General features: G+C 40.4%; 1 protein-coding gene across 1 annotated transcript; it reads left to right on the top strand.

Annotated features, from left to right (window-relative positions):
- Positions 1-18407: 18407 nt before the first annotated feature.
- MSANTD5 (Myb/SANT DNA binding domain containing 5) lies at positions 18408-21679 on the top strand (the record flags this gene model as incomplete). The annotated part of the gene is made up of 4 exons (XM_079145115.1): positions 18408-18552; positions 20178-20253; positions 20764-21075; positions 21408-21679. Exons 1-4 carry the CDS (start codon positions 18547-18549, stop codon positions 21677-21679), a joined length of 666 nt encoding a protein of 221 aa, XP_079001241.1. The 5' UTR covers positions 18408-18546.
- Positions 21680-22497: the final 818 nt, after the last annotated feature.

The raw sequence follows: 22497 nt of genomic DNA, 5'->3' as shown, positions 1-22497 counted from the left end.
AGCAAATTAATGCCAACCTCCAGCTTCTGAAAGACCATTGTCAGTTTCATGCCGCTTCTAGTTAATGTTCAGCAAGTACCTCACTCCAGAAACCATGCTTCTGAAAGGATGGCAGTCATTAGCCTATTCCAGTGACCACATTAACACAGTGGAAAGTCTGTCAGTTCATAAACACTCCTAAAAATCCACCAATCCTGAACTGAGCTTCACAAACCTTGGATAAGATTAGCTTTGGCTTTCTTCAGGGAAACTGTTCTTGCAAATACAGCTCTCCTTGCAGGCACATGTGAAGCTCACCCTTTCTGCATTGCATATCAAGTTTAATTTATAGTTGAGTTTGCAAGTCTGCAACCATTTCAACAGTTCAACTTCTGTTAATTTACTGTTAGCCTTATGAATGAGATTATCAAACTGTGGTATTTTAAATTCTTGCAGTGATTGCTATAATCTATCTCATATTTTATGGTAAGAACACAACATGACATTTACCCTATTATCTATTTTTTCTTGGTATATATTTAAATTCCAAATGCAAGTTTAAATTTTATGATTAATTTTCAAAACTTTGGGTTTCTGTTAAGTGAAGGAAAAGTCCTTTGAAGCTTTTCAAGCTGTATGCAGTTGGTCATTCAGAATCAAAAACAGTGGCTAGTCAGATGTATACTCCAGCATACACTATCAGCTAAGACTAAGAGGAATATGATTTCCTCAACTTGTACTATAGAAAGGGCTAATGTAACAAATTTCCTGATTTAAAAAATTCAGATGAAAGCAAAATAATGACAGCAGAAGTTGTAATGACCTTCCATACTATATTTCATCTCCTCAATCTTCAGGTCAAATGACCAGCAGAACATACTTAAGTTATTTTCTGATTCTGAAACTGCAAAGTTTCAAGTGCTGGAAAAAAGAAAAACCTACAATAATAATAAGATATAATAGCTCTGCTTACTATTATGGAGATTATTAAAGATTTAAAATGCCTCATCATTTTATAAATAGCCCCAGTTGCAAATAATATGAATAAGGAAAAAAATTTCCTCTGCTTGAGTAATGCTTTTCTCCTGAAAAATCTTGCTTATGAAACTATTTTATTCCTTCCAGATGAGACCTCAGAAGCAATACAAATTTTTTTCAGAAACTCATTTAATTGAGTTGCATGAATGAAAATTGTACCACTCTGGTCAAGAACAAATTTAGGTAGATACATAAAAGTGCAAACAATTTCTATTCAAAATTAAAGCAAAGCTCAATTCACCATAGCTAAAATATGGAACCAACCTAGATGCCCTTCAACAGATGAATAGATAAAGAAAATGTAGTATATATACATGATGGAATATTACTCAGCTTTAAAGAAGAATGAAATTATGGCATTTGTTAGTAAATGGATGGAGTTAGAGAATATCGTGCTACATGAAATAAGCCAAATCCAAAAAAACAAAGGCCAAATGTTTTCTCTAATATGCAGAAGCTAATTCACAATAAGTGGGGAAGGGCTCAGGAAGAATAGATTTACTTTATATTAGATAGAGGGGAGTGAAGGGAGGGGAAGTGGTATGGGGGTGGGAATGATAGTAGAGTGAAACACATTATTACCTCATGTACATATATGACTGCATGGCCAATGTGATACTACTGTAAGGCTCCCAAAAAGGAAACCCCAACTCTGTCCCATGGATCGACGGCAACCCCAATCAACCGCAGGAGGCGTCACTTGATGCAAACCGCAAGAGGTGTTTATTCCAGCGCGCTGGGACCCGACTCATGACTCACGCAGGAGTCCAGGAGTCGAGTCCCTAGCAGAAAATCTTGTAGGTTTATAAAGGCAGAGACCACACATCGGGAGGGGTCGCACATGAAAGGGAAAAGGGGAACAAAGCTGCCTGGACATTTCAAAGGAGGTCTGGGTTTGCTGATAACACACAACATGTTTCACAATGTTTTACAACACGGCGTAGATTCTGGTCAATAGTTTCTGGTAATCCTACTGTTTGAGCACTATCTGGCTATCTGGCTCAATTTACCCTTTTACTCCCTGTTTGGGGCTGATTCCTGGAACAGCTTTAAGGGCTTTGTTCCCGTCACTGGGAGGGAGACCTTAGGGAGTTGAGATAAAACAGACAGCTTTAAAAAATGTCCATTCTTTCACTATAATGTGTATAATCAGAAAAATGAGAGATTACACTCTATTTATGCATGATCTATCAAAATATATAAATGCATTCTACTGTCATGTACAAATTAGAACAAATAAAAAATTAAACTTAAAAAAAATTAAAGCAAAGTATAAAAGATTCTGTGAAAGGTGTTGGCTGGCCTTCCTGTATTCTGCATTTCTGCATAATGCTACACAGACACCTGAGTCCATTTTATAGAATTATTCCCTTATCCTCATATTCTCACCACTCGCATCTGTGTGCCCCCAATCACTTCTAACTTTCTGAGAACTGATTTTACAACACTGTAATCTGGTGATACAGGCATATCCAGAAACAGCTGAAATCTGCTTGTTTGGAGCAGAAACTACTGGAGCCTTAAACTGGTAAGAAAACTTAAATGGTAATTTTGATTAATTGCCAGATATTGAGTATGCAGTAGATGAGAATGTGAGAACCAGGGCCACAGTCTTAAGGAATTCCGCCTTATTTCCATTGTAAGTTAGATTGGATTCCAATTAGTTCCAAAAATCCAACGAGATTCACATGGTGATGATCTGAGAAATATCAGCTCTGCAGGAGGTAACTGTTGTGAAATACACCCAGTCTTCACCATAGGGGGAAATTTTTTAAAAAGCCTATGGTCCAGGGGGGAAGAGTGCCAGAGTCTTATGCTAACTGGGGAAAAGACATTTCTCCCATTTAGCTCCCTCTAACCTTCCTGTACTACCTCAGGAAAAAAACAGTCAACAGACGTTACGGCTTCAAGGAAATAGATTTGGCCATGTTGCAGCCAAGAAAGGCAAGGAGGCAGAAAACTACCACCAGGGACACCTGAGCAAGTCCCAGCCATTACACGTGGGCACACTGACCCTCAGATTTAATTGAAGGATGTAGACTGTACCCCACAACGTGTCCCCCTACAAATAGGGCTCCACTATTACACTAGATTACTGCATAAAGAGCCACAAGACACAGACCCTCCCTGAGGAAGAGTACTTAGGGAAGCTTAAAGTTAAGAGTAGAGACAAAAACAAAATACCAGAGAAATTTGAAGCCTCTTGCACTATGGCTAGCCAATTCTTAGCCTAATTAACATGAAACATATTAAAAGGATATTAATATTAGCAGCATATTAAAAGGATTATATACCATGACCAAGGGATTTACCCCAGAAATCCAAATCATTGATTGATTTTCAACATATGAAAGTCAATACAGTGTAACAGAACAAAGGGAGACAAACATGTTTATCTCAATGCAGAAAAAGCATTTTACAAGCTCCAACAGACTTGCATGATAAAAGAACTGAACAAACTAGGAATGGAAGGGAACTTCCTTAACAAGATAGAAGGCGCTTATGCAAAACCCACACCTAACATCATGCTTAATAGCTTCCCCTCTAAGAAGAGGAATAAGACAAGTGCCCCTTTTTGCCACTTCTACTCAACATTGTACTGTAAGTTCTACCCAGAGCAGTTAATCAAGAAAAAGAAAGAAAAGCCATCCAAACTAGGAAGAAGAAGGAGGAGGAGGAGGAGGAAAAACTATCTATTTGTAGGTGACATGACTTTACATGTAGAAAACCCTAAGTAGGCCACAAGAATCAAATAGAGCTCATAAGTGAGTTTAGCAATTTTGCAGGATACAAGATCAACATGCATAAAACATTTTATTTCTGTACACTAAGTGATAAACAACCTGAATAGGAAATTAATACAATTTCATATACAATAGCATCAAAAAGAACAAAATACTTAGGAATAAATTTAACCAATGAGGTGCAAGACTTACACTCTGAAAACTACAAAATACTGCTGAAGGAAATTAAAGATCTAACTAAATGGAAATACATTCAACATTCATGAACCGGAAGACAAAATATTGTTAAGATGGCAATACTCCCAAAGTGATGTACAAATTCAATTAATCACTATCAATATCCCAATGATCTTTTTGCAAAAATAGAAAAGCAAATTCTAAAATTTAGATAGAATTTAAGTGGTCCCAAAAAACTAAAACAATCTTGAAGAACAAAGTTGGAGAATTCATAGTTTCTGAGTGCAAAACTTTCTAAAAAGATATAGCAATCAAAACAGTGTGGTGTGAGTATAAAGCTAAATATGCAGATCCATGGGATTAAATTGAGAGCCCAGAAATAAACCTATACCTCTAGAGTCATTTGGCTTTTTGACAAGTGTACAAAGACCTTTCAGTGGGGAAAGAATGATCTCTTCAATGAATTGTACTGAGACAACTGAACATACTAAAGAATGAGTCTGGACCCCTACCTCATACCGCATATTGAAATTAATTTTACTTCAAGTGAAACAAAATCTGAATATAAGTGCTCTAACTAAAAAATCTTGGAAGGAAACATAGCTGAAAATTTGCATGATCTGAATCAGGCAAATTTCCTGGTATACCATAAATTGGACTTCATCAAAATTAAAATATTTTGTGTATTAAAGAACACTAAGCCAGGCATAGTAATACCAGTGGCTCAAGAGGCTGAGGCAGGAGGATTGACAGTTCAAAGTCAGCCTCAGCAAAAGCAAGGCACTAAGCAACTCGGTGAGACCCTGTCTCTAAAATACAAAATAGGGTTGGGGATGTGTCTTTGTGGTTGAGTGCCCCTGAGTACAATCCCTGATACTCACCACTCCCCCCCACAAAAAAAGATACTAAGAAGAGAATAAAAAGACAACCCACAGAATAGGGCAAAATGTTTGCCAATTTTTTATCTTCTAAGTGCCTCATGTCTGAAATATATAAAGAAATCAACAAAAACAAACAGTGCATTTAAAAAGGAGCAAAGGGCTTCAATGGATATTTCTCCAAAGAAGATATACAAAGAACCAATAACCATATGAACAGATTTCAACACTATTATTCTTAAGAAAAATGTAAATCAAAGCCACAATGAGATACCACAACATACCCATTAGGATGTTCATTATTTTTAAAAAGCAGAAAATAACTAGTGTTAGTGAAGATATGGAGAAATTGGAATTCTTACACATGCTGATGGAAACATAAAATGGTGCACTCTCTATCACATACATTATGGTTGTTCCTCAGTAATTTTAATACAGAATTACCAATGATCCAACAATTCTGCTCCTAGGTTTTTACCCATTTAATTGAAAACACATGCCCACACAAAACCTGTATACAAACATCCACAGCAACACTATTCACAAAAGCCAAAAGATGTAAACTACCCACAGGTTCATCACTTGATGAATGGATAAACAAAGGGTGGAACAGCTATACAACTGAATATAATTCAACAATCAAAAGGAATAAAACGTTGACACATGCTGTTGGCCCAAAACCTTGTAAAGATTCTGTTAAGTGAGAAAAACCAGACACAAAAGGCCACATGTTATCTGATTCAATTTATGTACTGTCTTCTGAATAGGCAAGTCTGCGGAGTCAGTAGATTAGGGTTTGTGGGAACAGAGGAACAGGAAGAGACTACGTAAGGGTACAAGATTTTGTTTTGAGGATAATGAAAATGCTCTAGAGCTAGACAGTGGTAATGGTTTTTCAACATTGAAAATGTGCTAAAATGAATTATAAACTTCAAATCACTAAGATTAAATTTATGTTGCCTGCACTTTACTAAAATAAAGAATAATAATAAAAGGGTATAGTACTTAGTAGGTATTGAATACATGGAAGTAATAATAATAAAGGTAATAATTATTTCATTTATCTTATTTGGAAATTCTCTTTCAAGAATAAAAGACTAAAGAAATTAATCATTTTTTAATCTTCACATCATGTAGGCAAAACTCTCAAAAGGAACATCGCACTATCTATAATAGTAGCCACTTGACATTTATGGTTATTTATATGTGCAATTTTAAATAAAAAATTCAGTTTTTCACTTGCACTAGTAACAGTTCAAGTGTTCAATAGCCAGTGGCTACCATATTGGATAAAGCAGATAGAAAACACTTCCATCATTGTGGGAAGTTGTATTAAACATTGCTGGTCGAAACCCAGAGATTCTAACAGTAAATCCCTCCTAAAGCAAATGTCTCAGGTCAGGCAGAATTTCCCAATGCTGGGAAACAGGCAGCACCAACTTCCCATTCCCTTCTCACCATATTAGTTCGCTTCTGTGTTATTCAGATTTTCCTTGCTGTGACCAAAATACCTGACAAGCCAACTTAGAAGAGGTAAAGTGTGTTTGGGACTCACAGTTCCAGAGGTTCGATCCATGAGTGGCCATCACTTTGGGTCTGAGATGAGGTGGAACAACATGGCAGAAGGGCAGCAGTGAAAAAAAGTTGCTTATTTCATGGTGGCCAAGGAAGCAGAGCGAGAAAGGCAAAGGTGAAGCAGGGAAATGGACCCTTCCAGGGTATGCCGCCAGTGACCTGCCTCCTTTAGTCAAGTCCCACCTGCCTATCATTACCACCCAGTTAGTCCGTTCAAATTAGGAATGACTGATTAGGTTGCAGCTCTCGTAATCATTTTACCTCTAAATATTCCTGCATTAACACAAGAGCTTTTATCCAAACCATGAGACCTTCACAGTCCCTAATTTTTACCTAATGTAACAAGCACCAGAGAGACCCCTTCCCTTTCCTAAACCAAATGTAATGAAAAGGAATCAAAAGAAATGACCCTCATCTCTCTATCATAGTGGCGAGGTTTAGGGGAAACCCAGATGTAAATGGAGGGAAGCCAAGCAGCAGGGAGGGTGCTCAGCTTCCTAGGGGACTTGAGATCTACTGTTTTAGTTCATTTAGTGTTGCTTTAACAGAATACCACAGACTACACAGTTCATAAAGAAATATATTTCTTACAGTTCTAGAGATTGGGAAGTATGTGGGCCACATCTAGAGAAGGCCTTCTTGCTATTTCATAACATGACAGAAGTCATCACATGGCAAGAAAACACACAAGAAAGAGCAAGGGAGGGCTGAATTCACTTTTATAATAAAGCCACTCTCTCGATAATGAACACACTACCATGATAACAACATTAACTTGTTCATGAGGGCCACTCTCTGCATGACCTACTCATCTCTTAAAGGTCCTGCCTCTCAACATGGTTGCACTAAGAACTAAGCTCCCAACAGGTGAACTTTGGGGGACATGTTCAAACCATAACATCTGCCATCTTTTTCTCTCCACGCTCTCATTTATTCTTAGTGCTCAGAGGCTCATTTACCACCGTGGGGCAACTTTTAGATTCAGAGACTTTAAATCCTGCCTTCCCCATTTTCTAGTTTTGATTTAACATTACCGAGTATTCATTTCTTCCTTGTGAAGTGGCAGCGAATGATGATCCCCTTGAAGGTTTCTTCTACCTAAATAAAATAGATAAATGGCAACTGCTGGGTCTCTTACAATACTACGTGTACATTATCAGGAAAAAAAATTGAAATTGAATTGACTTTTCTGTACAGAACCCATTTTCACAAGCCTTTCTCTCAAACAAATTTTTATTACTTAAAAACCATATTTTTATTGGGCATGGTGAGCCTGACAGTAATCTGTGATGTTGGGGAGCTTGGGAGACTGAGGCAGGAGGATCGCAAGTTCAAAGCCAGCCTCAGCAACTTAGCAAGGCCCTAAGCCACTTAGGGAGACCCTGTCTCAAAATAAAAATTTTAAAAAGGGCTGGGGATGTGGCTCAGTGGAAAGTGCTTCTGGGTTCAATTTCTGGTACCAAAAAAAAAAAACGGGGGAACCACATATTTTTCACTTTTCTATATATGATCAAATACTGCAAAATGATGAAATTATTCTCCCAGGGAGTTGAGTTCTGTGAAAAACAGTTGGCTACTAGGCCACTAGAGGGCCCCCATTCACTAAGGCCTTTCTGTAGAAAGAATTCAGGAGGAATCCCCCAAGCTCCAAAGGCAGGGACAAGGTAGCATGCCTGTAATCACAGTGACTGGGGAGGCTAAGGCAGGAGGATTGCAAGTTTGAGGCCAGGCTCCGCAACTTAGCAAGGACTTAAGTAACTTAGTGAGACCCTGTTTCCAAATAATAAGTTAAAAGGACTGGGATGTAACTCAGTGATAAAGTATCCCTGGATTCAATTCCCAGTACCCCAAAAAATATATATAGAGAGAGAATTAAGGAGGAGACCTAGTTTGTGCATGAAATCCCAAGCCATCAAGGGATTCTTCCAGGTGGGTAGGGACCTTCTGAAGACAGATCAGACATACACAGGCATGAGCTGGGGTACATTTGGCCATGATTTGAGTACCTCACACAGGCTTTCTACCAAGCAAGGGCTTAATGTCCAATGTACAAAGAAGTCAATACTATTAACACTAGGTTCTTGCAAAAAGAGCTTCATTGAAGGATAACAGTAAGAACATCCAAATCTGTATCCCTGATCAACCAATAATCCCAAGTAAGGTGAAATAGAGGGCTGGATTATTACTAGGAGTTATTACCAGGAGTCTTGGTGGAGTAACCTACATCCAGCAGGTAGGTCCAGAGAGAACTGGTGGATAATTCTGGTTCATCGTACAACTGATGATGAACAGTTATTTCATCATAAGGCCCTGTTCTTTTTTCTCAGGTTCAGCTAATCAGGGACTTTAGTTCCATCTCAGGTCATTTTAGGTTAGGTCCTAGGGTTCCGTGCCTGTGTCCTGTAAATTTTTAGGAATTTTTAGGAACAGGGAAGTTGCTTTGTTGTGACTCAGTTTCAGGCCTGGTGTGTCACCAAAGAAGATCCTGGGAGTTCCCAGAGGGAGTCCTCAACTCAGAGTGAGTGGGTTCCTTGACAAACATCACAGAAAGGAATTTAAGGATCCATCAGTCCTTAAATTTATTTAGGAAGGCAAATACATTCAAGGGAGGATGTACACTGTCTTGAGGGCGAGAAGCAGCCCCTCAATCTGGGGCGTTAATATTTATAAAGGGACAGTAGCTAGGAGCCAGGCTAGCGGTGACATCAGGGTGGAGTTATATAATCTCAGGCCGGTTCCTCCTGCACTTGCACACTTTGTCTTCACATCCTATTACTTTTTGTGGGCAAGGTCAAATGCTGATTTGCTCACAAGTTAATTGTTTGGCATTCCAGTGATTCATGGGCACTTCTCTTTTGAGATTCGGTGTATCTTTTTTTCTCTGTATCTCCAAATTCCTATCTCAAGTGACCTTTATCCCCCTTGAGTCTGTCTATGGCTTACAGGGACCAGGGCTCTAGGTACCCAAATGTGCCCAAGCCTTCCTAAGCTATATTTGAAGTTCAGCACAGTGCTCTAGGCACACCAGGGACTTGGCACAGTCCCATTGGAATTCCCATCTATATGCCAGGGGTATCTGGAATGGAGCCTTATAAACAAACCATCAACCATTCTCAGTGGATCTGCCACGAGACACTAGGGACAACTCTATATAGCATACCAGGAGTCTGAATGGAACACCAAGGTGCATGTCCACGATGACCAAAAAGTGAACACCATCTCTATCCCCTATCTCTATCATCCAGCTGAGATTGCTGGATTGTCCCCAGGTGACAAAGCCAAGTCAGGAGGATCAACTGTGAGTGAGTGACAGCCTGGGGCTCTTCCTGTCAGAGGACCAGAGTTGACAAATGCATTTATGATGGAGCAGCATTTCCTAAGCAAAAAACTATGGCAGAATGTCCAGAAGCCCACTTCCAAAGAGGTCAGTTAACTTCATTACATCCCACCTCCCAACACTCTTGTATTGGGGATTAAGTTTCCAACACATGCTTTTGTGGGAACACATTTAAACAATAGCAGGCAGGGAGGGTCCTCACCTTCCTGGGTAACAGGGTCTATGATCCTTTTCTCCCTACTCCCTCCTTCATTCTTGGTGCTTGGAGGCTCATTAACTATCATGGGACAACTTTTAGATTCAGAGATGATGACCTTTGAGTCCTGCCTTCACCTTTTTGTAACTGGTGGTCCTTTCATTTAACATTATTGGGCCTCCCTTTCCTGTTGACAACATTGCAGTGGAAGCTTCTTCTTTCAGTCTCTTTGATCATAATAACACAGATACAGGGCAGACTCTGTCTTTCTTACATAACTCTCTGTACATTTCCAAAAAGATATTTGTCAGTAGCAATGGATTTCTCTGTGCAGATTCTACTTTCACAAGTTTCCCTCTTGCACAATTTGTATTGTCATTTACATAGACCCACACATCACCTTATTTTTCACTTTTCTAACAAGTTCTAAAGAAAAGCCAAAATAATGAGGATTGCAGTCCTTTGCCCAATACTGTTATCCCAGAGAGATGATGAACCCTGTGAGAACTTACTTTCCTATCTGACCTTTTAGGGTTCCCATTTACCAGCACCTACTGGGGAAAACACATCTTTGAGGGGGTTGGGACCCTCAGAGCTCATCCAGCCCATGGATGGGACACTGCCAGGCTCCAGGGCAAGGGGTCACTTGAAGATAAAGATTCTCAGAACTCTGATCCTGATTCCATTGGAAAGACAAGGTTTTATTGCAGTTCTATATACACAGATGGCCCCTTCCTTCCCCCAAACCTACATAATAAAGATAAAATTCAGAATAGAACTGAGATAAGAATTTGAGAATACAGAAAGAAAAGATATATTGATTCTCAAAAGAAAAATGTCTATGAACCATTGGAATGCAGGACATTTTACTCATGAACTGTTGAAATGTAGAAGAGGCAACTAAACCAGCAACCTAGTGTGTGTCCTTTGCTGGCAAAAAGTCACATGATGTAAGCACTAGGAAAAGTGGCCCAAAGTTCATCACTTTGCCCTGAATCCATCTCCAGCACAATCCCCTGTGCTACTATGCCTTCTGTAAATATTAACACCCAGACCAACAGTGCTTCTCAGTCTCATGACAGCACACATCCTCCCTTAATGCATCTCTGCCTTTCTAAATATATCTGTCTCTGCCTCTAACTGATGTGTCCTTAAATTCCTTTCTGCAACGTTTGTCAAGAACCCCATTTGTCCTGAGTTGAGGTCCCCCTCTGTGGGAATACCTCCAACCTCCTTCAGTTTCAAAACCAGCCAGCTCACATCTCTTTCTCCTAGGTGACTTGGACAGATGCATAGGCTGAGAGTTGACTCACTGAGGAGAACCTTCTGGAGTTCAGTCTAACAAAAGGCAGAGAACTGTGAACATTCCCAAAGTGAGTCAGAACTACTCAGTTATGTGTAAACCCCAGTCAAAGGGACACAGCTAGGGCCCATTGACCCGAACAATCCACCATTGGACTCAGGCACATTTTAATGGAAGTTGGCATCATTACCTCCATCCAGGCTTAGAGACCTTGCTCTCCATCCCATCCCAACCACAGGAAACTCTCCAAAAAGAAAGTCTAGTGAAATTGGCATCTATACAAATCAGACACAAAACCATTTTGTTATATTTGACAGGAAATATGAATAAATAGATCTAAGAAATACAATATTACTATGTATAATATACTATATGCCATGTATTCATATTTTTATCCAAAAGGAAACTACTGAAATGAGAAGCATTGGCTACAGGAACAGGGCTGGTGTACATGGGAAAGACTCTCAAACCCTTAACAGTTTTGATTTCAGAATGAGGAGAAGCCAGCTAATTCTGTAATTACATAGAGGCTGGGATTTCAGTACTTCCTATTTGACTGGAAATCCACAATGAGGTGGAAAATTTCTTTCAGAAATCATGGGTGTGCATTTCTAGAAACTTGACAAGTTCTTGTTTGGCAGTTGGAGCTGTGGGGCCCACAATCCTCCAGAATCCCTACCCTCAGCTGAGGTCAGGTACTCCTTTCCCAGGTCTCTGATTAGGCGTTACCCTGAATGAATTTGTCAGTTATAATTAAAGGTCACAATTTTTAAATTAATCAATAGAAGGCACTTCCTGATTGGGCCTGATTCTAACCACATGTGTGATATGTAAGTTCTCCTTTGCAGGGAAGACACTATCCCTGAATAGGGTAGAAAATTTGGATACAGACTCATGTCCCCTATTCGCAAGAATGACAAGGACTGAATGCTGAGCCTGCTCTGCTTCTCTCTTCTATTTGTTCCGCAACCACTCGAGTGCAGATCAATGGTCCCCAGGGACTCTGCTACTGACCTTGTTTGGGGTGGACATGGCCCTTGAGAAGAGCAAGCCCTGAGGCAGAGGTATAGGGAGAAATTTCAGGTGACCTAACCCAGTTCTGAAGTTGTCTGTTCTCATCAGCTCTTCCCTGTGCACCCAGAAGCCCCTGCTTCCCAACACCATCTAGGCCAGGGCCTTCCACCCTCCTCCCAAATACTAATCATGGTTCCACCACAGGTGAACCATATTGAGGATGCCTGGAGACTATGAGGGGTCCTGGGAAACTTGGGTCTTCCATAGTCATCCCCACACTTGTTTCCTGTCCTTCTCCTGACTGATCCCACTCCCTAGGGGTCTGTAGCAGCAGTGGTTGACCTCTCCTGACTCTAAACCAGGTCCTAGACCTAAAGACAGACAATTTGAACTTTGAACCTCATTTTACTTAAGAGGTAGTAGGATAGCACTGTTGGACACATGGGACAAAGAATCCTTTAGAATGTCTGCTCTGGTTAAGATCAAGCACACCTTCTCCCAAGTATACAATCAACACTAATTTAGCTGGGCGTGGTGGTGCACACCCGTAATCCCAGTGACTCAGGTAAGAGGATTGCAAATTTGAGGCCAGCCTCAGCAATTTTGCTAGGCCCTAAGCAATTTACCAAGCCCCTATCTCAAACTAAAAAATTTAAAAAGGTTGGGATGTGGCTCAGTGGTTAAACACCCCTGGGTTCAATGCCAGTTCCAAAAAACAAACAAATAAAAAAACTAGTTTTGGTGCTACCCAAAATGATTCAATAGAAGTGATCAAAGTCTCAAATTCTTAAGTTAATCAACACCCAAGTGTGTGTCCAGGGTGGGTCTGATTCAATCAGGTGGATGACACTTAATTCTCTTCCTTTGCAGGGAATGATTCCAGTACTCAGAGACAGCAAAGGTTGTACCCAAGATCACAGGGCAAGTTCTATTTGAACTCTTAGAAGTATGTTAATCCCATTACTTCCAAACTAGAGATGACTGAAATGACATTCTGTAAAATTCCCTCAGTAAAAAAATTGAATTCAGGGCACTCTACTGCTGAGGCACATCGATAGCCCTTTTTATTCATTATTTTGAGACAGGGTCTCACTAAGTCACTGAGGCTGGCCTTGAACTTACAAACACCAGACCTCTGCCCAGTAGCTGGAATTACAGGCATGTGCTACTGTACCCAGCTCTTATCTAATCTTGATTATCTCCCAAAGTCCTCACCTCCAAATACCATCACTTTAGGGGGTAAGCCTTCAACATACACATTTGGGGAGGACATAAGCATTATTTTGGTTGTGACATCAATTAAACCTCTATTACTTTTCTCTAGTTCTCTTTCCATTCCTTCCAGATCTTGAATTTCATAATTTTGGTTGCATAGATTATCATGAACATTACTTGGGATTATTTAAAAAGAAATTAAATAATTCAAATAAATTATTTCTTTTAAAATCGGTAATTTTTCTATCTGTTTAACAGTTTCCTCTAAAACTGGGAGCAGAGCTCAGTGGTAGAGTGCTTGCCTAGCAGGCTCAAGACCCTGGATTCAATCCCCAGTACCATCCCCCAAGCCTGTGCCACCAAAAAAAAAAAAAAGTTAAAAAAAGAAGTTCCCTCTCATAACCTTGAAAATACAATCTGTTCTCAAACATGGAATCCACTCTCCTTTACAGACTTATACTGGACCATTGGACTTGAAAACTACAGACCTGGTCCTGTCTTCACAGAGGGATATGAGAACCCTCAACTATCGCTGGAGGACCACATTATCTCCCTAGGCTCTTCGGTATTCTAGTTCAAGGCTGTTAAGGGGCTTCTTTAGCAAGCCTGACTCTTTAAATTATGCAGGACCTTGCCTTTAGGTTCCCTCTGCACATCGGCAGTAACTGAGGGACAAAGTAGTTAATGGATATGGAAAATAAGAAATTCCCAAAATAATGAGGCCTGAGAAAAAGAAGTAAAAATGAAGGTCATGCACTGGCAGCCTTCATCTCCCAGGACAAATGTTTCCAGGTGCCAACCAACTGCAGGCAGAGAGGAGGTGTTTTATCATCCTCAAAAGAAACAGTCTCTAGGAGGCATTATCTCCTTCAAAGTAAACCCTCTTTAGGAGCAGTCCACAGACCTTGACCAAAAAGGCCCACATTCCTGACTGTCCAAGCAAACTGATATGTGTTCACTAGACCACCCTCAAAATAACCTATATAAACCCAGTCCCTTTCTTTGTTCAGTGGCTCATTTTCCACCAGGATAGTGGGTCCACGGGCACCATCTCATCCCCCTGATTAAAAAGCTGAGATGACGCCTGAGGTTTCTGTCCTGCTCAGTCTTTTTGTGCTAAGAGTAGTGGCCCTAAGGGACCTTGTCCTGATCTTATTCAGAGTGGACACACCCTCTCCATTAAGGCTGAAATTCAGAGAGCAGAACATGATATCCTCATGGAATGTGCCTCTTGTCTCTCGTCGTTGGCATGGTAGGAGTCAGCTTTGTGCAGTGGGACTCATTGTGTGGGTTTGTCTCCTTGACTAGTCTCTCTGGCCTCTTACCCACTACTTCAGATTCTCCAGGTATCACTTGGGTAAAAGCAATCATAGAGTCTCTCCCAACATTTCTTTCTTATATGTTCCAATCTCCTTTACTACATAACATTTAATCTCTCTTAAATTTATTTTCCTTTTGTCAGTGGGGAACCTGAAAATACTGCACTCTTATTTGCAAATAAAATACTTCCTTGGCACTTTAGAAACTACCCCTGGCAAACCCAGTCACTTATTTCTGACCTATAGAGACCGTCCTTGGCATCAGAACACCCAATATCACCTTACACTTTCATTATTCCCACTATTTTTCTTCCCGGTATCATTTCAAAAATTCAGCCAAGAAACCTCATGTAATAACCATTTTTTTAAATTTTATCTTTTTTTGTATTGTAGATTGAACCCAGGGTCACTCAACCACTGAGCCAAATCCCCAGCCCTTTTTTATATTTCATTTAGAGACAGGGTCTCACTGAGTTTCTTAGGGCCTTGCTAAGTCTGGCTTTGAACTTGCAATCCTCCTGCCTCAGCCTCCCAAGCTGCTTGGATTATAGTTGTGTGCCACCACACCCCATAAACCTTTTTATTTTTAATTGACAATAATTATACATGTTGATGGCATATAGTGTGATGATTCAATACATGTATACAATGTATGATGATCAAATTAGGGTAATTAGCATATTCATCATCTTAAACATTTACCATTTCTTTGTGCTGGGAATATTCAAAATTCTCTCTATTAGCTATTTCAACTATATAATAAATTATTATCTGTTATACACTGAAATAGTGAATCAATTTTCCCTAAATTAGATGTTTTTTTCCAAAGGTTTAAAACAGAACATTCATGTTTCCTCAACCCTTAAAAGACAAGTAGGCTTAAAAACGTGTGACTCAGTGGTAGAGTGCTTGCTTATCTCATACAGGGCCCCTGAGTCCAATTCCCAGGACCACACACCAAAAGCAAAAAGTGTGAAAACCATTTCCCTTAAACTCACTTGCTCCCTCAGAATAAATCTGAAATCTCAAATAGAGATCAGGACCTAGTCCTCTGCCCCTGACTCCAACAATGATGCAGAGCTTCTATCTATTATCAAAAATGAAAAAGGCCCACAGTCATTGGACTTCTTGTCACTGAACTTCACCAGTCATGGTGGCATATACCTCCAGCTATTCTGGAGGCTGAGACAGGAGGATCACAAGTTCTAGGCCAGTGTGGAAATTTTAGTGAGACCCTGTCTCAAAAGGAAAAATAAGGAATGTAGTTCAGTAGTAGAATACCTCTGGGTTCTATCCCCAGCACCAGAAAAAAAAAAACAAAAAACAAAAAACTGAGTTTCTCAACCCTGATGGCACATTGGAACTACCTGGGAACTTCAGAATTTCTGATTCTGGAATTTCAGCCTAGATTATCACATCAGAATCTCTGAAAATAATCCCAGGATGGTGAAATCCTCCCAGGTTGTTCTAATCCAAAACCTGGGCAGTTCTAATCTACTCTAAATCCCTACATCGTGGGTCCATAATTGGGTGGGGAAACACCAAGACCACCACTGCACTCTCTGCAGCTCCTGGCAAAGTCCACGATGCGCCTCCAAACCAGGTACATGTTAGAATCACACAGGACTATCACTCAGTGGTACAGTACCGGATTCAATCCCCAGCACAACCAGGAAATGGAGGCCTAAAATCTGTCTGTAGAAATTAAGAGGAACTGCTATTTTTAGATGAGGAAAGAACCAAGGATTACTCCTAAGCCAGTACATCTTTAGTATGTTCTAACTAAAGAAGGGACCACTCATGTATGGTCTCCTTCCATGTCTTCTCAGACTCCAGTATAAGATAAAGGCCATAATTCTGAAGGATGAGGTAGAGTGAAATGGATGGACCCCAAGACTGCAGATTTATTCTGGGTGGTGTCCAAAATCCTGGTCTATATAACAAGATCCTAAAACCAGCGTGAATTATGAATTGTGTTCTTGACAGTTTTGGTCACCCCAGGTGCTCAATATGACCCTTCTCTGCCCCCACCATCATCAATTTTCCTACTCCGCTTCCTCCTTTGACATGTACATAGCTCAAGCTTATTCTCTTATTCTGGTCTCCATCCCCTCTCTCCTCTCTCAACTCTTCTTTCAAACTAAGCTTCTTGGGGAGAGTCCCCATACCCATCACAGCCATCCATGAGCACCTCAGCTAGCAAAAGCCTGTTCTCTTCCCTGATTTTCCATGCAAACTACCCTCCCCAATTCTGATACCAAACTCAAAGGACATTGCTGGTCCTTTAACTCTATCCTGTGAGACTGGGAGAATGGTTCATCTGTAGACACTGTTATGGGGCGCAACTTAAGAACAGACTGATCACCACTGAGAAGTCCAAATTTGAGAGTCTTTATTAAGCCGGGGTTGGCTGACTATCTCACACAGTGTCCCCCCAAAAAATGGCTATTGGGAGAACAGCCCCAACCATAGGGTTGTAGGGGTTCTTATACCAAAAATCACATCAATCATAAGTGTCTGTTGCTATGATTCAAAATTACAAACTAACATCATGAGATCATCAACAGAGAGGGAAGTGGGTCAAAATGACCCTTACCTAGGTACAAACTAAAAAATGGTTACTAACATCCACACAATCACCATTCACATGGTACATTATTTAGGAGCAATAGGAATCAAAAGAGAGCAATTTTTCTTTACATAAGAATTGGCATTCTGTATTGTTAAACATGTCACAATAAGTAACTAATGATGGGTACAGAGGTGTATTGTTCCCATGGGAGAAGCTTATTTCCTACATAACATGGAGTCTCAGAGCAAAATGGAATCTGTTTAGTCATTTCCCTTAGAGTCTGGCCTATAACATTCTCATGGAGTCAGATTTGTCAGTCCATCACAAAACGTATCAACCTCCCTTTATATGTTGGAATATGGAGCTCAAAGATCCTCAGAATTGCTGCCACCAAGTTGATCTCTGATTATGGTAGGTGAAATAAGCCAGAAACAGAAATACAGATACCACATGTTCCCTCTCATATGTGGAAGCTAAAACAGTTGATCTCAAAGTAGAAGAGAGTAGAATAGCAATTATTAGAAGCCAAGAAGGGGAGCCGCAAGAGGAGAGAGGTGAGATAGAGCAAAGTTGGATAGGGGTACCAAAGCAGTTAGATAGGAGGAGTAAGTTCTAATGTTCTATAGAACAGTGCAGTGACAATAGCAACTGTAGTTCACTATAGTTATATATTTTATGAAGAACTAGAAGGGAGGAAGGAGCTCAGCGTCTCCAAACATTAAGTGATAAGGAGATGGAAATGCTAATTACCTTGATTTCATCATTACATATTGTATACATGCATTGAAATATCACACTACACCCCATAAATATGATTATTAAGTGTTAACTGAGAAGAGAAAATAAACTTTTTAAAGTGCAAAGCGAAGGATTAAAAAAAAATCCTGTCTTAGTTATTCCATCAAATTTTAGTTCAGGTGAAGGGATTTTGCAGATGTGATGAAATTACTAGATGGGTTTACCTTCAGTTAATCCTTGGAGACTATGTAGGGTGGGTCTGACTCAGTCACATCCAAGACCTTTATAAGTGGTCAGATCTGCACTGAGAACAGAAGCAGAGAGGTTTGAACCCTGCACTCAAGAACCTCCTGACTTGGACTGGTTTCCATTGGAGCAGAGTAAGTGCGAGTTCTCTTTAGACCTCGGAGCAGGCCCAGCAACTGCAGTGAAAAGAATCCCAGGAGGAAACTTGGATAAAAATGGAGGTAAGTTGGAGGGAACCTACTTACTGTGTTTTATGGGAGGACAGCTGGATTGTTTTCTATCTCACAAGAACTTTTACAACCATTAACATGTGTACCTTATTCACTTCTACAAATATTAACTCCCTGGATACTTGCAGTGAACCTGATGGAAGATGTTATTACTTATTAATATTATTATTATTATTACATTTTACAGCCAGGGAAATTGAGACACAGACCTGGCTAACTACCCTGCCTGAGGGAGCCATGCCTGTAATTTTCAGAGTTGGGGAAAAACTAGCTTTCTGTCAACTGAGTTCATGACCTTAACAGCTCTTCTATGCTGCCTCTCAAATTCTTTACAGTTTATCCTTTCACAAATTCCTGATTTGATTTTTACTTTATTGACTTTATTGTGGTACTAGAGACTAAACCCAGTTGTGTGCTCTGCCGCTGAGCTACCTGCCCAGCCCTTTTTATTTTTGCATTGAGACAGGGTCTCACTAAGTTGCCCCGGTTGGCCTTGAACTTGCAATCCTCCTGCCTCAGCCCAGGTGTATCTGGGATTTTATTTATTTTGAGACCGGGTCTCATGAAGTTACCAAGGCTGACTTCAAACTTGTGCTCTTCCTGCCTTACCCTTCCACAGAGCTGGGATTACAGGCTCACATCGCCACGTCTTCTGGCAAATTCCCCATTTTAAGGGAATTGTGTGTCTGCTTTGATAATCTTCAAAAGTTCTACTGGTTCTTCGTCTTCCTATTCTTAACTTCTTTTGCTTCTGCTTCCTACGTTTTTGACCATGGGTAATCTACAATAGATACTTTAAAGTCTTTCTAAAATCTGTGTTTTTACTCGGTCTATTGATTTGATTTTCCAACAGTGAACTGTGTTTTGCTGCATGCCTAATAACTTTAGGTAGGAAGTCAGTTTTAGGCATTTTATATTATTTGGGTCTTGATATTTTGTGTTCATTGACTACATTGAGTTTTACAGTATTTTGTGATGCGGTTGTTACTTGGAAATGAATTGATACTTTGGAAAATTATTATAAATCTTTGTTAACTGACATAGAAACCTCAGTATGAATAATTTGACCCAACCCCTGAGTCAATACTCTTTTTGTACTGTCTTCAAAACCCCTCGGATTATGGTTTTTTTTCCTACTGTGGCTGCTGATGACATATTCTTCCAGGGTCTGAGTGACCTGAGGAATATTCCAGACTGTTCCTCTCTGCTGGTTCTTACCCAGGCTACATAGTTCCCCTCATTCATGACCATGCTTGGCTAGAGGATTTTTCTGAATATATGCAAAGCTCTCTTTCCCTCTCTCCCCACCCTTACCCCCACTACTACTGCTTCTTTGTATTGTACTTGCCACTGAGGTATCTAGACTTCATTCTTCCAAGTTCTCATCTCCAAACACCAGCAACTCTGGATTTTTTTTTCTCCTTGCTTCTTGACCTGGAAACTATGTAGATTTGTGTTCATAACTGAGGTCCTCCATTATTTTTAAATATTCATATATTTTTAGATCATTTCTTAAGAGAAAAAAATTATTTCCAGTGCTCCGATTGGCTAATATAGATAAGTCATTAAGAGATTCCTATTATGTAAATATGACTTTGATCTCTTCTTTCAATTAGAAAATTCTGCTTCAGGGTGAAATTTCCAGAAATACCCAGAAGAGAAAAGAAAATCAGAAATCAGGAAAGCGTTCAGGTATAATGTTCTGTGTCATATTTGGGTAGAAAAACTTTCTATCCCATTTCTATCTTTCTGAGTCTGCTCATCCTAGGCCCCTAGAAGGGGACAGACAGCTCTGGGGAAGACAGGGCCGTCCTTAGCATTCTGGGATCTCTGTCCTTGCCCACAGCCCTGAGCACCTAAAGGTGGTAAAAGGTTCCACTTGAGGGTGGGGTATGAGTCCCACATCAGGAAAAGCTTCCCTAGCAGCAAAGCCCTATCTATTCTATTCTATGAAATATTTTTTATGAAACTTGGAACTTGAACAACATTAGACTCAGATACTTCCTGACTTGGTCCAGTGACTATATATTTTGGACATTAGGACTCAAGCAGATGCTGAATCCAGGACTTATTAGAGATTTTATCATATTTCACTAATTGAATAAAGCCATGTTTGGGCCAGCTATAGAGGATCTCTGAGACCCCCTTATATGTGCACATGAGTCATGCGAAAGTGCGACCACATTCTTCTGTTCCTTGCAGTTCCGGTAATTAAACCATGGAGTAGCCATGAAATCTGGAGTTTCCTGCAAGAATGGGAATTTCTTGAACATGAAGTATACTACGGAGTGAAGGATAATCTTGTAATATCAAGAGCAATTTCCCAGCGTCTTCACCAGAGAGGCATAAAGAAGAGTTGGAAAAAATGTTCCCACATGCTGACAAGTTTGGAGGATCTGTACTGGACTATCCGTGAGGCCAATGAGAGACCAAGAAGTAAACCACTGCCTTGTCCTTACGGAGAGGCTCTCCACAGGATCCTGGGACACAGACAGAAGAACACTGACCTCTCAGGTTTGTCTTTTTCTGTATTCACCATCAAGGTCCTTTTGTGAATTGTATCTGCTGGCCTAACCCTCACTGTGTCCTGAGCAGGGCAGGGAATGACAAAACATGCTCCTGCCCACAGGGTTCTTCTGCATACAGTGCAAAGGACAGGCCTCTTTGCGGGTCTACCTGTCCCTCTTTCTCCTATTTTTTTCTATTAGTTAAATTCCAAAGCAATGAACCTAATGGACTTTGCTCATAGACTTGTTGGGAATGGACATGATTCCAGGGCCAGGCAATGTCATAGGCAAGGATTCAGGTGGGTGACATGCTCATGAGCTCTCTGTGCCCTCTCTCAGGTCCTCTCTGTGAATATGCTGCTGCTGACCTCCTGCCTCCTGAGTACCAACCCAAGAACTGCAGTATCTCCATTTTCCTTGAGCCGCTGTGGGTCCCTCCATCTGTGATCTTCGTGGAGGGTCCTCAAGTACCTGGATGGGAGTCCTGGAACATGGACCCTGCATGGACAATTCCATACATGGTTCCTGCCATTTTCCCAGGGGAACTCCACCCTGCAACAGACCAGTACGCCTCCGTAACTGGTGATTTTTTCCTTTTTCAATTCAATTGAATGAGAATAAAGTGTGAAATTAAATGAATGACTGTGATCTCATTCCTTTCTGCATTGTGCTTGTGGCTCAGATGGAACCCATAACTATAGAGAAGTCAAGGGGCAGGGCAGGTGTTCAGCCACTCTGATTGGAACCTACCCTCCATCCTCCCACAATACTTTCTGCATGGAGAAGGCTCCTTTACCACAGAGGCAACTTCTACCTACACAGACAACTGTGTTCCATCCTGTCTTCATCCTCTGTGAGCATAGAACTTTTGCTTAGTGTTTCTGAGTTCCTCCTATTACAATTGAAAATGATGGGCTGTGGGGGTAGCTCAGTGGGGTGCTTGCCTAACATGCACAAGGCCCTGGTTGGATCTCCAGCACTGCAAAAAGGAAAAACAAAGAAAACAAAAACACCTTGATGGTATTATGTAGGGAGCCAGATATTATTTGAGCCATTAGCAGGGAAACTGCTTTTACTGAGGTTGACCTCTAATCTGTAATTCTGCAGAAGTCTGAGGTGCTGGGATTATAGGCATACGCCTGTATCATTTGTTCATATTTAAAAGAACAGTACTAGTGCTGTTCTGTCATGAAAGAGAGGACATAAAATTATTTCAAATTTTTTTTTGTAGACTTTGGTAATACTTTATTCCCCACACAGGCCTCAATCCTACTTAATGTTTTATGCAAGGTCATCATTGAGATTTACTGAATGAAAATCCCAGGTGTTATTCCAAAGAGAAACAAGCTACTTTTTTCCCCAAACCACCTCAATTTTCACTTATTGCTCTCCCAACAGCCATTAGTAAGAGTGGTTCCATGCCTAGTCT

This window comes from Sciurus vulgaris, assembly GCF_902686455.1.
Source record: "Sciurus vulgaris genome assembly, chromosome: 6".
Lineage (NCBI taxonomy): Eukaryota > Metazoa > Chordata > Mammalia > Rodentia > Sciuridae > Sciurus > Sciurus vulgaris.
The sequence above is the reverse complement of the archived record's forward strand: the minus strand, read 5'-3'. Positions and strand labels throughout refer to the sequence as shown.